Genomic DNA, 14,033 nt, shown 5'->3' with positions numbered 1-14,033 from the left:
CTGCATTTTTGCCCCCCAAAAACCCGGCGCGCTTTTCCCGGACTTTTGCCAGGACTTTCGTTTTTGGATTTCAGCATCGTCACCTACTAACAAGGACCTTTGGTTTGGGATTTGCTCTCTCTTTTCTCTTCGCTCATTTCGTTTTAAATTTAATTAAAGAAAACTTTTTCCTACTGCTGCTACTGCAAGTTTTTGGAAAGTAATTGTGGCAACTTTCGCTTGGTTTTTCCAGCTACATTCCGTTGCGGTTGGGCAACTTTTTCCTGGGGGTGTTGATGATGGGACTCTTGCCGGCGAAAGTTTATTAGCGCAATGAAGTGCCCTTTTAAGATCTCGCAAATTCAGATTATAAATTTAGCCCAGCCAAGGCTCTTCTTATTTATTTTCTAGATAAACTCTCTTACTCTAAGATTATAAATTCTTTGTTTTTGGTCCGTGTTTCTTCTCTTTTTCAGCAAATCACCATAGGCATTCATTCGGGGGAGGTGGTGACCGGAGTGATTGGCAACCGTGTGCCGCGTTACTGTCTATTTGGAAATACAGTCAATCTCACCAGCCGAACGGAGACCACTGGAGTTCCGGGTCGCATCAATGTCAGCGAGGAAACCTACCGGTGAGTGTTTAGATCTATGGGCTATCTGGGCTCTCCGGGCAGGGAAATTGGCGGAAAATCGGGATCGAAATCGGGGGGACTGGCTGCTGTATAGGCGGCCACTGCCGCCTTTTTGGCCTCCTCCGTATAGGCTCCATTTCCCGATTCCAGAAAGGCCGCCAATGCTGCCTTTTCCGGATCCGTGACAGCCTGCAGAAGCTGCACATGATTCTCACTCTCATCCTCACTTTCCTCCTCCGCACTGCTGATGGTCTCCATGCGGGGCACCTCATTCCCCAGCTTGGGTTTTATTCTCTGCGAGTCCTTAGCCTCCTTATCTCCCTCCTCCTCCTGGGCCTCAGGTCCTTCCAGCTCCTCCGTAAGATCGATGTAGCGTTGCAGGCGCTTCGGCAGCCTCAACGTGTCGATGCCATTGGGCAGTTGATTGTGCTCCCGCAGGACATCGCGAATGCAGCAGCTGAAAGATTAATACATTTTAAATATTAAATTTAACTAACATTTTAACATTCAAAAAATTAAAATACATCATTAGAAAAAAAATATAAATTATTCAACAATGTATAAATCGATATTTACATAATATCATCAATTTTATTCAGTTTCCAAAAATCATATAAAAATATAGAAAGCCTCTAGAAAGCCAACTATTTTTCAATATTATAAGACTTTAATTTGTGTGTTTTTGAGCGTAATTTTTTGACTTCTTTTAAGCTTCTTTTAAGTCGTTAGCTTGAAAATAGTGTGCAGGATTGACATTTTGCCAGATTTTTCCGACTTTCTGGTATACTTTTCTCGCCTTTAGGCACTGTGCCTGTCAATCTCAGCGGGATATTTCATAAATTAATTTAAGTTTCACACAATATGCTCATACGGCGGACAAAAAAAATCCGCGCAGCAAACAAAGTTCATGTGCTTAAAACTTTTCTCGTGAGTGAAAGGCAGCAAAGGCGAAAAAAAGAAAAAAGAATAACGGCCAGGAACTTTCACTAAAGTTGGCAGCGAAAACTAGAGGAAGAAGTTAAAGTAGCGGATATTGGTAGCGGATTCTTTTTGGCCCTTCCACTTAGAGGCGCAGTGAAAGCTTTCGGGAAAGTTAGCCCATTTCCCCGCTTTTCCCCCATTTCGCAGTGTGTGAAGCCGGCTCTAAAGTGGCTTTTTGATAACTGCGGCGAAGGGCCAAAATTCCTCGTGAAAGTGAGCTCCAAATTGGCGTCATAAAACCCAGGGAGGGTCTAACAACAACCACATGCTAGTCGGAGATCCATCCAGGAACTCCGAGAACGCAGTTTATGTCCATGTTAATTTGTCCTGTCAAGTTTCTCTGTTCTGGCAATATTTTGGCTTTTTTATGGCCACCGACGACAAATTCGACCAATCAATAAAGCAAGCTGACACCGCGCCTAGGGGAAAAGAACGCAAAATGATGAGCCGACGGAAGTCTCGGAGCAGCCATAAAAAGGAGAAACAAAAAGCGTTGCCTACTTGTGGGCGCCACTCCGGAAGTCGGGAGGCCGGGGCGTATGCGCAATCTACACACATTCGCTTTGAGACGCTGATTTTTGGGGTCAATGCGTAATGTAATGCGTTATGCATGCATTCTGTGGCTTCTAGAGAGATTTGCATAAATTGGACTCGCAAAATGGCTCGCTGGAGAAGCAAAGGACACTGCCGCAGACCCTATAAATCAAATGCAAAAACCCTCGTTTTGAGACTGAACTTGAAGTCTCGACAAGTGGACGCCAACTTAGTTGCAAATACAATGGAATATGTCAAATAAAGAGAAAACAAAAGAGAACGATATAGTCGAGTACCTCAGCTAAAGGAAGTGCGAGGGAGATGGAGATATGCATTCAGAAAAGCGACTGCTTGCAATGCTTGAATTCTAATTTGAATATTAGCTCATAACTTTTTGATGGATGGTCCGATTTGAAAAATGTCTTCTACATTTTGACTTAGCATTATTATTATTATTAAATTTATTTATTAAATTAATGAATCTAAATGTCCAACAAATTAGCTGTTAAAAATGATCAGAAAATCATTAAAAGACTTTAAATTTCCTTGAACATTTGGAATATAAATTTAAAGAATTTTCCCACGACCCAGACTTTTGCTGTGCAAAATGCAGGCCAAGAGCGCGAGTTTCCACATCGCAAACATTGGCCAGGGAAAACAAACTGGCAAACAAGCTGGGAAAACGGGTTCCCAGCTGAAACGAGAGCCAAAGTCAATGGACGTTTTTGTTACACGTGAGCTGGGGGAGGCAAATATATTTGTATGTTTGTGTACCCGGCATCATCGGGTCACCGAGTGCTCGACAAATAAATGGCACATATATATATAGGCTGAGACTAGAGCCCTGCATGAATGGATTCAATGAATTATTTTGAATTTTTTTTTTTCATATGAATGAATTAATTAGAATTTTAAGTTTAATAGAATTGAATGAATTTGAATTTTGAGTTTAATAGAATTGAATGAATGAATGGCATGAATTCCGAAATAATTCAAACGACAATTTATTTTGAAGAAGATAGGGCCATAATTTTGTGTTTAAATCTGCCTGAATTTTATTTACTATGCAGTTAACATTGATTTGTTAAAAATTTGTCACTTTTTGTTCTCAAAAGAAAGCACAAAAAAAATCTGGAAAATTCAAAAAATTCATAAAATAATTCATTCAATTCATTCAATTCGAAATGAATTAGAATAACATTCAATTTATTTCACATAGAATTGAATTAAACAAATCAGAAATTTCATGGCATACTATGATAAAACAAAAATTGAATGATTCATGCAGGGCTCTAGCTGAGACCCCGCATTTAGAGTCGCAAGTCCCACATGAACCTTATCAATGGCAGACGTCAACTTATCGAATTAAAACGAAGCGAAACTTCTCGACTAAACACCGATCAAAGTGGCAAAGAAATTCGCATCGATTTAATTCATTAAGTTGGCCGACATTTGACTACATTGTGGCCGACTCACTGAGGCAAACGGGAAAGTTTCGAGCCCGACTTTCTGATACAATACAACTTGCATTAAGCCGCCTGACAAAGGCGCCAGGACGAGGGAAACTTGTCAACTTAAGGCCCAGACAGTCTGTCAGTTTGTCAATCTGTCAGTTTGTCAGTTGGCCAGTTCAGCTCCTGTCTTATGCTTATTTCATTTTTCGGGCTTATCGCCGAATTGTCTGCCCGTAGGAAGTTAAGCAAGCGTGGCGGACCTAAGCCAAAGTAATTGAATAAAAAAGAGAAACTTATTATGGCTGTCAGACTCCGTTCTCCATTCTCCCCGGCCCTGAATCTCCCTTCTTCGAACGGAAATTCGTGGTTGGGCAGCTCATTGTTAGTCACAAAGTCAAGTGTTGAGCAGGAGTTTCCTTTTTCCTTCCTTCCCCAGAGAAAACGACAGGTCAAAGTTGATAATTACCGGCATAAATGACGCAGACTAGGCACTCCGTAGACCTGCTCCTTGCCAATAATCCTGTCCATCAACAGGCGGCCATAGCGATCGAAAAACATCTCTCTTCGGGAGGCGTATAAAAGGGGCTGGAAAGGGAAAGTGGGAGAGTTAAATAAAATATATCACTTTTATGAAAAAATATTTACTAAAACATAAAAAAATTTATGATACATATAACGATTCTTGAAGTGAATGAATAAATAATAGTTTTCATGAGAATAAGCTTTAGTTAGAATTTATTTTATTTGTTTTCTCTGAATATATTTAATTTTTGATATTTTTGAGAACAACCTATGATATTCCTTAGAATAAGCTTTAGTTAGAATTTATTTTCTCTCAAAATAAAAGTTACAAACTAGTTTCGTATTTATTTTCTCCGAGTTTATACCACAATTATTTCTGCTGAAAGGAAACCAAGTTTACTACACCATTAACTCACCTTGAAGGGCATCTCAATCATGGCCACATTTCGCAACAGAATCTTGAGGCACATGACCAGTTCGAAGCTGTAGTTGCGGCCATCCTCGATGAGTTTGTCGAGCAGCGCGATAATTACGGAGGCGCCACCGTCCGGCGGCTGTGGTGCGGCACCATATCTGCAACAGATGGAAAGTCGGGAGTGGGTAACTGTTTGCAAATGAGATACAAGCTGCCAGCACGTAGTTGGTTTGCTTGCGGTCAATGCAAAGGGGTCGGTGGTATAAGGGCTGGAGGTCGGAGGTCGGAGGGTGGGACGGCAATAAATGGTAGATGCCCCGATAAACACAATGTACAAATGAAATAATGAACAGACACGACTCGCGGTTGTGTCAGTTGCACACGAGCACACACAGAAGCAAAGGATGTACACATGAACACTGGAAAAAAGTACCTAAATTTCGAAAATATTTAAACATTTATAATAGATTTTCTAAGCTAGCTATCAAACAAATAAAGTTGATATTATTTAAAAATTCCTTTTAAAAAAAATTATTGACAAATAATTAACATAAGCTCAAATTTCTCTTACTGCATACAGAAAGACCCGCGTGAATGGCAAATGAAGTGCAAATTGCAAATGGCGCCGGCAGTGTTGTCACATTTTAAATTGAAAATGTTTGTCAAAATCTCCGCCCTGCGCCCGCATTTGTATATCTCGTTTTCTGGCTGATAAGCATTGTAATTTATATGTTTCGCTTATTTATTTGGTGCTTTCCACCGCCACCTCCGTCATATAAATATAAATATTGTCTTTTCACCGCAGCGAACAAAGTCGCCGCCACACGGCGTATGCGCAATTATGCACTAGTAAATCAATTTGGCAGCGCAAAAAAGAGGAAATAAAAGACGAGAAAGGAATTCATCTCACCGCATTCATTTGCATATTTTATGGCCAATTTCAAATGAAAATGCAGCAAAGCGAAAAGCGAAACGCAAATTAAAACACACACAAAAGCGAAACAATATCGAAAATTTATGGCCGCATCAGCATCAGTAACTCGAAAAAACAGCAGCCGCCTCTGTATGAAAATAAAAATCAGTCGAGGCGGAAAGGCGACGACGCAGAAAGCGAAACAGAAACAGAAACCCGTAGCAAAAACTGGCAAATCCCACCTCCCAAACCCCAAAACCTCAGGGGAAAATCGAGGGTAGTGGCGGGGGAAAACGGCCAGCAGGGAATTGGCAAGCCAAACTCAAACATTTGCCATCAATCGAAGCCATTGCAATTGCAATTTGCTCGGTGCAATCAGCACAGCTGGCGGGAATCTCAATCTCATGCTGAGTCCTGAATTCTGAATCCACAGCTGGCCTGCGCCTCATAATGCGAGTTCTTTCCGCATTACGCCCCTTTTTGGGAAAAGGAATTCACTTTTAATTTTGTCGGCTTACAAAGGGGGAAGTAATGTTGCAAATTGCTGGAGAGCGCTTGGAGTTCCCCAGGAAATTATTTGGAATTTAATTTGGCAACGATATTGAAGTCGTTTTTCGGCGGAGGCCTTTAGGCGCAGTTCGAAGAGAAATTTATATTTCGCAAGGTCAAGTACAGGGGCTAAGATCTCTTAGATTTAAAAGAAAAAACCACATAATATTTATAGGTGATTAAAAAGATCTAATAAATTTAAAAAGAAAAAAAAGAATTCGAAATAATTTATAATGGTGTCTAAAAGTATGCAACAAAAAAATTATAGGTGATTTTAAACCTACAAGCTCTTAAAAAATGAAATACCTATTTTCCTCCAATAAAGTTTAGTCATTTGAGGGTTACATAAAGATGTTTAACAAAAACTTTTTATCTTGCCCGTAACAAAATAAAAAGTTTACGAAGCACTACAAGTTCTAAAAAGCGTTTTTCCTGCTCCTAGAGAAAAAAATCACACAAAATATGCCACTCAAACCGAAGGACCGGCGGAAATTGAATAATTTTTTGTGAAAATCTTGATCTAATGAAATTCAAGCTGCCTTCCGCCGCTGCCTTCGACATAAACTTCGACAGCTGAGCAACTCGGTCTCAGTGCCAGCGACTTGCTGACAGCAGACAGCAACTTTGTTGTGACTCGCCTTTTTGGCCTGCAATCAATACTCGCATTTTATGCAAAGCATCCTCTCTTTTGGCGCTGCATCAAAAATTGAAACCGAAGCCAACAAAATGGAGGGGCGGAGGGGGCGTGGCCGCTGCGATATCAAGTTAGGAAACAATAAATTGCCGGGACAGCGAAAGTCAAGGACGAAAAACTGCAGGCGTTTACATATAAATTTATGAATCTCGGCTGAGGACCCGAGTGCATGCTCGTAACTTTTTACAAGCAGCTTTTCGGTGTTTTTTTCAGCTTTTTCTGTTTTTTGGACCATGAGACTCGGTGGAGACCGCCTTGTGATGCAAATTCGCTTTGGCAGCGACTTTCATATTTAATGATAATTTTTCCTTTTATTTTCTCTATCCCCGCCTTGGGTCTTTCCTCGCATTTTCTTGTGGCTTCGCGAGCACTTGCTTATGCTAAGCGTCTTGTATTTTATGTTGCATACATTGCGGCGCCGCCGCTTTGCATATTTCTCGCTAATTGAAGTGGCAGTCGCTGGCACTTTCCCCTCAAACCCTCCGACCTCCGGAAGTCGACTTACCTCAGCAGTATGAGCAGCAATTCGGGAGCGTTTGCCTGCAAGGCGATACGAAGCGGCGAGGACTTTCCGCAGGACTCAATGGGGACATCAATGAATCTGCAAAAAAAAAATAAGAAAAAAGAACCGGATACGGATGAGTCAGTTTTTTTTTATACACACATTCCGAGTGAGCCCTTCTTTGTGGCCATTTTAATGGGCGACAAGCATCAAAATGGGCTTTGCACATTAGCAGGACTCGCAGGAGCTGGGAAAACGAGTGCCAGACCTCAATTAAGCTGCTCGCTTGTTGCTCAATGCCCTTCCCAAAGAGGAAAATAAATACACAAAGGGAAAATAAAGCATTTACTACTTTAAACTGAAAGAATATTAAAATTAAATTGAAGGTGTATAAAAGTGTGCAATAAAGAAACAAAATGTCATGTCAAATTGTACTGCCTACTTTTAGACACATTTATAAATTCTTTAAAAATGTAGTGATTTCTGTGTTCCTCTTCCAGCTTCATTTAAGAATTAATCTAGTACTTTGACTTTTCCAATTGATTTTACTAACATAGAACCTTGTGGTATTTTTTCCTGTGCCTGCTAGCTTGACATTGCGTATACGTAATGTGTTGTGTGAGTAGAGGGCGTTTGTCTCCATTCAAGCATTAGCATGTACAATGCACTTAAAGCACATTTGCGACACACTACACACACACCCACACACACATTCGCAGGGCTTTTATGTCTACGCATAAAAGTAGGCAAATAAAAGAGCAGAAACCACAATAAACCGGAAGTAGAAGTAGAAGTAACCCACACACAGCAGACGATAAGCGCATTTTGAGCCACCATCCACCAGTGACAGCTTGGAAATTGGCTTGGCAAATTCATTTGCGTTTTATTGGCAGCGATAAAAGCGAGCGTCCCTGTAAGAATCAAGACATTCGCAGGAATCGCATCCCGTGACAGGTTCTTCGATGGTTCCTTTTTATATAACACCTCGTGGCTCGAATTTACGCCACCAGTCGGAAGTGATTTGCCCCTTAAGTCAAACATTAACACTTTAATCAGCTGGCTGACAAATCAAATTTCTGTCTAATGGTCTGCTTAGCGGAGTATTAGCCGGGATTTAATGTTAATGTCTTTGCTATACAGTGCGTACTTGGTTCTAAGCCAAGGTAAAGAGTGTAAGAGTTATCAACTTGCAGCAGCTGGAAATGCTTTGCATTTAGCGAGAATATAAATTATTCCGAGTGTCATTAAGTCAGCAGGTGGACTGGCACTGGATTATGCTAAGTAGTAGTGGAATAATCCAACTAGCTTTTTTATAAAACCACTTAAGCTGTGCAATTACTAAATACAGTTATGAATAATTCAGGACTTTTAATTGGCAATCTGACTTTAATGAAATAAAAGGGAAACTTTGGAGTAGAGATGAATATTTCTGTTTTTGAAATAATAAAATACATAAGTGAATTAATAAAAAATAAAAACAGATTTTAAAGCAAACAAAAAGTTTTAAAAGTGTGCAATAAAAACCTAGTGATTTTTAAAGCACCTTCAGTACTTTCGGCACCTTTTCCCATTGAATTTTACCCAAAATATTTACTAAATCTACAAAAATCTTTTTGTCAGCCTTAACTGTATTGCTCTTTATGAGTGTTTACTGTGGTGGGAGGACTTTACCAATATGCTACTCTGCTCAGCACTGATTTATGCAGCTTCAACGGCATTTGGCCGAAACGTTTATTGTCACATTGCTTGTTTTTCGCAGCTCCTCACTCACACTACCACATAAGCGTCCCTTCCACACATACATTTGCAGCTATTAACGCTTATTCATGACTTTGGCTGCTGTTTTGCGAGAGGGCATCATAAATGTCGTCTTAATGTTTGCCAGTCAGTTTCTTTCCTTTTTTTTTGCCTTCTGTTTGTTTAAGAAGCGCAAACAGTCAACTCTGCAAAATGGTGTGAGTGTGTATGTGGATCCGAAGGGGGCAGTGGATGTATCTGTGTGGATTAGTGGGCGTGGTGGGGTTGAGAATGCTTTTGTGCGCTTATTACACGCATTTTTGACTTTAATCCTCCGGAGTGCTGGCGAACAAAGCCGAAATAACAAAAGGTTTACATCGCTGCCTGTTGGTTTTCAGCTTATCGCATCAGAGACACATATGTGGGGGAGGCGGGGGTTGGAAGAGGCGGAAAATGGGAAACTGGGAAGCTGCAAATGAAAATCTTAATTATACATGACACCAGCAGAAGTGAGAGAAAAGTGAAAAGCCACCGCCAGTGATTGAGAGCCATTCTGTGTGTGTGCGAAAGTGTATTCCTGCAGTCGTGACTGTGGTTGTAAATTGTCGCCATCTTTCACTCAATTATAGCAGACACACACACATGTACAGACTGACACACACACTTGTAGCTACACAGCGCCACAACAATGGCTGATGTATTAATTTAATTAAAATCCTTTCGTTTCTCTGGTTACTCTTCACTTTCACCCACTGTTCTCTTGTATTCCCACGGGTTATTTATAGTATCTCATTGTTACCAAAAACATTATTATTATGAGGGAAAACTGAAAGACAATTAGGGTTAGTTAGTGTATATTGCGTTGGTATTCTGAGTGGAATTTTATAGGGTAACCTCGCTATAACTATAAAGGAGTGACGATTTTCGTTCGCAGGATCAGAGTGCGGCAAAAACTGAAAATCTAAAATTTAATACCTTAAATTTAAGGATTATATTTAAAAGGCACACTTAGAATGGATTTTACAAAGTTTGTCCACAAAGTACCAAATATTTCAAATCATTATTTATTATACACCATATCAAAATCTCTTATATTTTAAATACAAAAAATAATTTTAGTAGTAAACTTTTTGCCTTTCGTCCCGGGACTAAAAAAAGTTTAGTTTGATTTTTAAAAACATAAGCCCCACATAAATGTCCAAGTACAAAGGTGGAAAACTCTTCAGGGGAATAGAGACCTCGGCATGTCACCCCGCCAACTATCCAATTAACCCCAGCTAGTGTGAAAATTGCTCGAGGCAGCCAAAGAGCGCGACACATGAAAGCCGGGCGGAGAAAGCGGAGAAAGTCAGGGCGTGATGGGAAGAGGACTACTCACCTGAGCTGTCGCTCCTGTTCGAAGCGCGGAATCCAGACGGGCAATGTGAGCTGCTCGCGTGTGGCGTGCTTCAAAAAGTAAACCATCGCCCGGACATTTTCGTGCTGCAAACAAAGGACTTACATGGGCGTCCATCCCAAAGGGGGTTGAGGGGGCTCTCTCACCTGATCCTGGAAGTCACTGCGCCAGCCGGCGATGAAGTGCGGAGCATGTGGTCCGAACAAGGCGCCCAGAAAAATCCGCTCGTATGTTTTCTCGCACTCATAAATGGCCACTAGAATTGTAGTTAGAAAATGGGTTTTAAAAGAAAATACTTTAAAACTTAGAAAGTTTAAATTTTAGAAAGAAACAAAACAAAAATACAAAAAGTCAGCTTATAAATATGGTGATTAAAAAAATATATTAACTTGATAATAAATTAGTTTGATGTACTTAAATTACTAAAATAATAAAGAGCTAATTTCTAGTTCAATTTATTTAGAAAAAATGTATACCTAATTCTACTTTAAATCAATTCTTTACTCAATTCTTAATGATTAATCAATATTTATGAGGGATCATGGTATTCTTGTCCGATTAAAAATGAACTCTGGCACACAAATTATGTTTTAATTTTATGCTGATAATCTTTACGAAAAAGTTTTATACACTTTTGGCTTTCTACCCCCGTGCAGCAATATTTGCGGGAGTTGGGGGAAATAACGGTTAAATAATGTCATCAAATCGCAGCGGCAGCAGCCATAAAAAAGCTAATTACGTGGCTGCACTTGTTGCTGCTTGGCCGACTCCTTTTTGGCTCTTTGGCTTTCGGTTTCCTTGGCTTTTTTGGCACAGCCCAGAAATGAAGTCAGCGGAAAACGGAAACTGGCCAAAATGTTTGCCAAACCAATGGCAGGAGGGGGCTCTGAGTTTAGGGTCTAAAAAACCCAGCTCAGCAAGAAAGCAACAAAGTGGGGACAGGACAAACAAGGAGCAAGTTTTATTGCACACGAGTCCAGATCCCATGACAGAGGCATGCCATTAATTTCTACCACTTTCTACTTGCCACTCTCCTCCGCTCGCAAAAGTTTACGCAGCCTTTTAATTAGAGACAGCCAGTATACGCATTACGTATGCGCCCCAAATAACTTGCAACACTTTAAGGCACTTTACAAGTTTTACGATGCAGAGCAACAGAAACAACAGAACAGCATTAGCAACACTTTCTTAACGCAATTAGCAGAAACACGTGATTAAAGTTAAAACTGCCTGCTTATGGGCGTAATAATCCGATGCGAAGGGATAAAATTCATTAAAATATGCAAAGCAAACGGCCACGCCCCAAAAAGAGCACACAGAGGAATGTCGTGCCACATACACACTTACGCCCACTTCCACTTCCACATCCACATCCATATGCATATAAATTAAATTATTTAGTCGGAATGAGTTTACTTACCCAGCAGCTGAACGACCACCTCCGAGTCCCGAACTCCCCAGTCCCAGCAGGTGCGCAGGCCGATATAAAGGATGTTGTGATACTTGCCCATGAGGCAGACCTGAGAAATGTGCAGAGACCAGATTAAGTCCCCGCTGAAGCACTACTTTTTGAATTAAAAATAATTGCAATATGTCAGGCAACTATTTAAGTTGAAAGAAAATTAAATTTAAAGAGACTCTGGAACGGCAAAGAAATACAAATCATAAAAGCAAATCCTGCTTAATGTGAAAAATGTGGCAAAAGAGGTCAAGTGACCTCTAAAGAACGGCTTTTTAAATTATAAATAATTGCAATGTGGCAAGATACCGATTAAATTGAAAGGAAAATAAAGAGTCCTTTGGGAAACATATTTCCCATATTTATTCACAGAAAATAACACGTTTATTTTCCCACTTAAAGAGTCATACATATTTTCATTTAATTAATTTTTCCTTTGAGCCTTGTGTATACTGCAAAGAGGTTTGTGTTTCTAAGAATTTTGCAGCTTTTGGACCGTATTCAATGGCTGCAATTTTATTGTTCTCAGAAAGAGAACAATAAATGGTCAAGACCTTTGAAATCTAAACTTTTATTTCATTTTCCTTCTGGTACACTAACACCCCGTTCGAGGATAAGTTGTAAAGGTATATTGAATATTTGCCTAAAAGTACGCTGTGAATAAGGGATCGACGTCATCCTGAATAAATTCATATCACTTTTGCGGTAAAAATATATTGTTGCATACTTTTCGACACATATTTTGACTATATTGGCACCTTAAGCCTAGTACTCACTTGAATCAAAAAGGCAACGAAACGAAAATTTCTATACAAAAATGAAAGGCGGAAAATTTCGTGATCAAAATTTTGTATGGAGATTTTCATTTCGTAGGCTTTTCGATTAAAGTGAGTACTAGGCCTTAAATAAATATGAAAGATATATAAAAAAATCACCTTTCCGTTCTGTTCCTTGGCCATCCGATGGAATCTCATGGCTGCCGTCACCGCGATGGCGGCCACCTCCTCCGTCTGCGAGTTCTGTCCCTCGCTGCAGCCCTTGATTATCGAACTTAGGTGATCGAGGACATCGCGCCGCGACTGGCGATCCTGCAGCCCGTTCCGCGAGATCTGCTCGAAGGTGTCGTCGAAGAAGCACTCGAAGATGTAGTCCATGACCAGGTGGCGGCGCGTCGTCCGCCGATTCCGCTGGTGACTGGCCCGTTCTGCGGGATTCCTTCGCAATCGTTCCCTCACCCGCAAACGCAACCTTGTTCGTGACTCAGTTTCCCGCCGGAAACCGTAGAAATGTTGTGGTAATGGCAACCAGCAGCGAACCCACACAAATTGACTTTTTAATTGACTTACCAGCCGCTGGAAAGCCTCTAGCAACTGCGAGAGCATATTGTAAATAAAATATTTATTTCACTCAAATAAATATTTAATTTAATAACAAAAAAATATTTCCCTCCAAAAGACTTAAATTTTGTTTAAAAAAAAACTCCCGAACTGCTGAAGCCAAAGAGGCACAATGCACGAAAAAAGAGAGCGTTTCAAACAATTAAGGGTGAATACGGGCTCTCTTTTTGCTATTGATTTTTTCCAGCTGGCAATGATGTGCTGGGAGAAGTTTTGATAAACATAAACAAATGAATAATGAGTACAAATCTTAACAACATGATTACTTTAAAATTTGCAACTTTCTCTAAAACAAAAGAATATTTTCTGTATTTTATCTATGCATTTTCACTACATTTTCTATGCACTTTAAGGGGCTCTTTATTTCAATGAAACTCTCTTCACATTCCCGGCAATTCGCAAACAGGTGTTTGATTACCAGCCGACAAGTATTCCTCTATGGACACTTCAAAAACCGAATGGAACTCAAGTAGTCCATTGAAATTGATTCGATTGGGTTTTAGCTAAAATGTTGATTGCATTGCGAAATTTTCTCGCATTTTTCCGAACCATCTATTCACCGCACGCCACTCACACACAATTTTCCACCCCGCTCATCAGCCGGGAAAACTAAACAAATGAAGTCTAAATTCTAAGAACGCTCAGCTGTTTACCTACGCTCTCTTTTTCTTTCGGGTTTCTCTCCTCTCTTTTCGCTCGAAGAGCATTATAGGTATTTAGTGTGCGTTTCATAAATATAAGGCCGAATTAAAATGCCATTCAAAATATATGAATGCTCACACATTTTTCCGTGTTAAACGTTTGGCGATAAAAATAAAATCCTCGCCACAAAGTGCAAATATTAAAGCTTTTGCATGGCTGTTTAAG

At 40.1% G+C, this 14,033-nt stretch overlaps 2 protein-coding genes across 2 annotated transcripts in view; one reads left to right on the top strand and one right to left on the bottom strand.

Annotated features, from left to right (window-relative positions):
• Window positions 1-14,033, top strand: part of Gycbeta100B (guanylate cyclase soluble subunit beta-1-like) — a 49,019-nt gene that overhangs the window by 25,592 nt on the left and 9,394 nt on the right. Inside the window, exon 15 of the mRNA XM_070216600.1 lies at window positions 456-613. Within this exon, the coding sequence (XP_070072701.1) occupies window positions 456-613 (158 nt within the window). The remainder of the gene's footprint in view (window positions 1-455; window positions 614-14,033) is intronic.
• On the bottom strand, window positions 115-13,217 carry stops (SOCS domain-containing protein stops). The gene is made up of 8 exons (XM_017142928.3): window positions 12,705-13,217; window positions 11,731-11,830; window positions 10,457-10,566; window positions 10,293-10,396; window positions 7,181-7,276; window positions 4,521-4,677; window positions 4,049-4,167; window positions 115-1,070 (listed from the first exon to the last, which is right to left on the bottom strand). Exons 1-8 carry the CDS (start codon window positions 13,149-13,151, stop codon window positions 635-637), a joined length of 1,569 nt encoding a protein of 522 aa, XP_016998417.2. The 5' UTR covers window positions 13,152-13,217; the 3' UTR covers window positions 115-634.

Source organism: Drosophila takahashii, chromosome 3R (assembly GCF_030179915.1).
Source record: "Drosophila takahashii strain IR98-3 E-12201 chromosome 3R, DtakHiC1v2, whole genome shotgun sequence".
In the NCBI taxonomy this organism is placed as follows: Eukaryota; Metazoa; Arthropoda; class Insecta; order Diptera; family Drosophilidae; genus Drosophila; species Drosophila takahashii.
The sequence above is the reverse complement of the archived record's forward strand: the minus strand, read 5'-3'. Positions and strand labels throughout refer to the sequence as shown.

Excerpts from the sequence above, each read along its gene's own strand:
- stops (XM_017142928.3), bottom strand. The coding sequence starts at position 13,151 with ATGCTCTCGCAGTTGCTAGAGGCTTTCCAGCGGCTGGTAAGTCAATTA. Across the intron at positions 7,277-10,292 it reads GAACAGGAGCGACAGCTCAG|ATTCATTGATGTCCCCATTG; the intron begins GTGAGTAGTCCT and ends TTTTTTTTGCAG. Across the intron at positions 4,678-7,180 it reads TTGCTGCTCATACTGCTGAG|ATATGGTGCCGCACCACAGC; the intron begins GTAAGTCGACTT and ends CATCTGTTGCAG.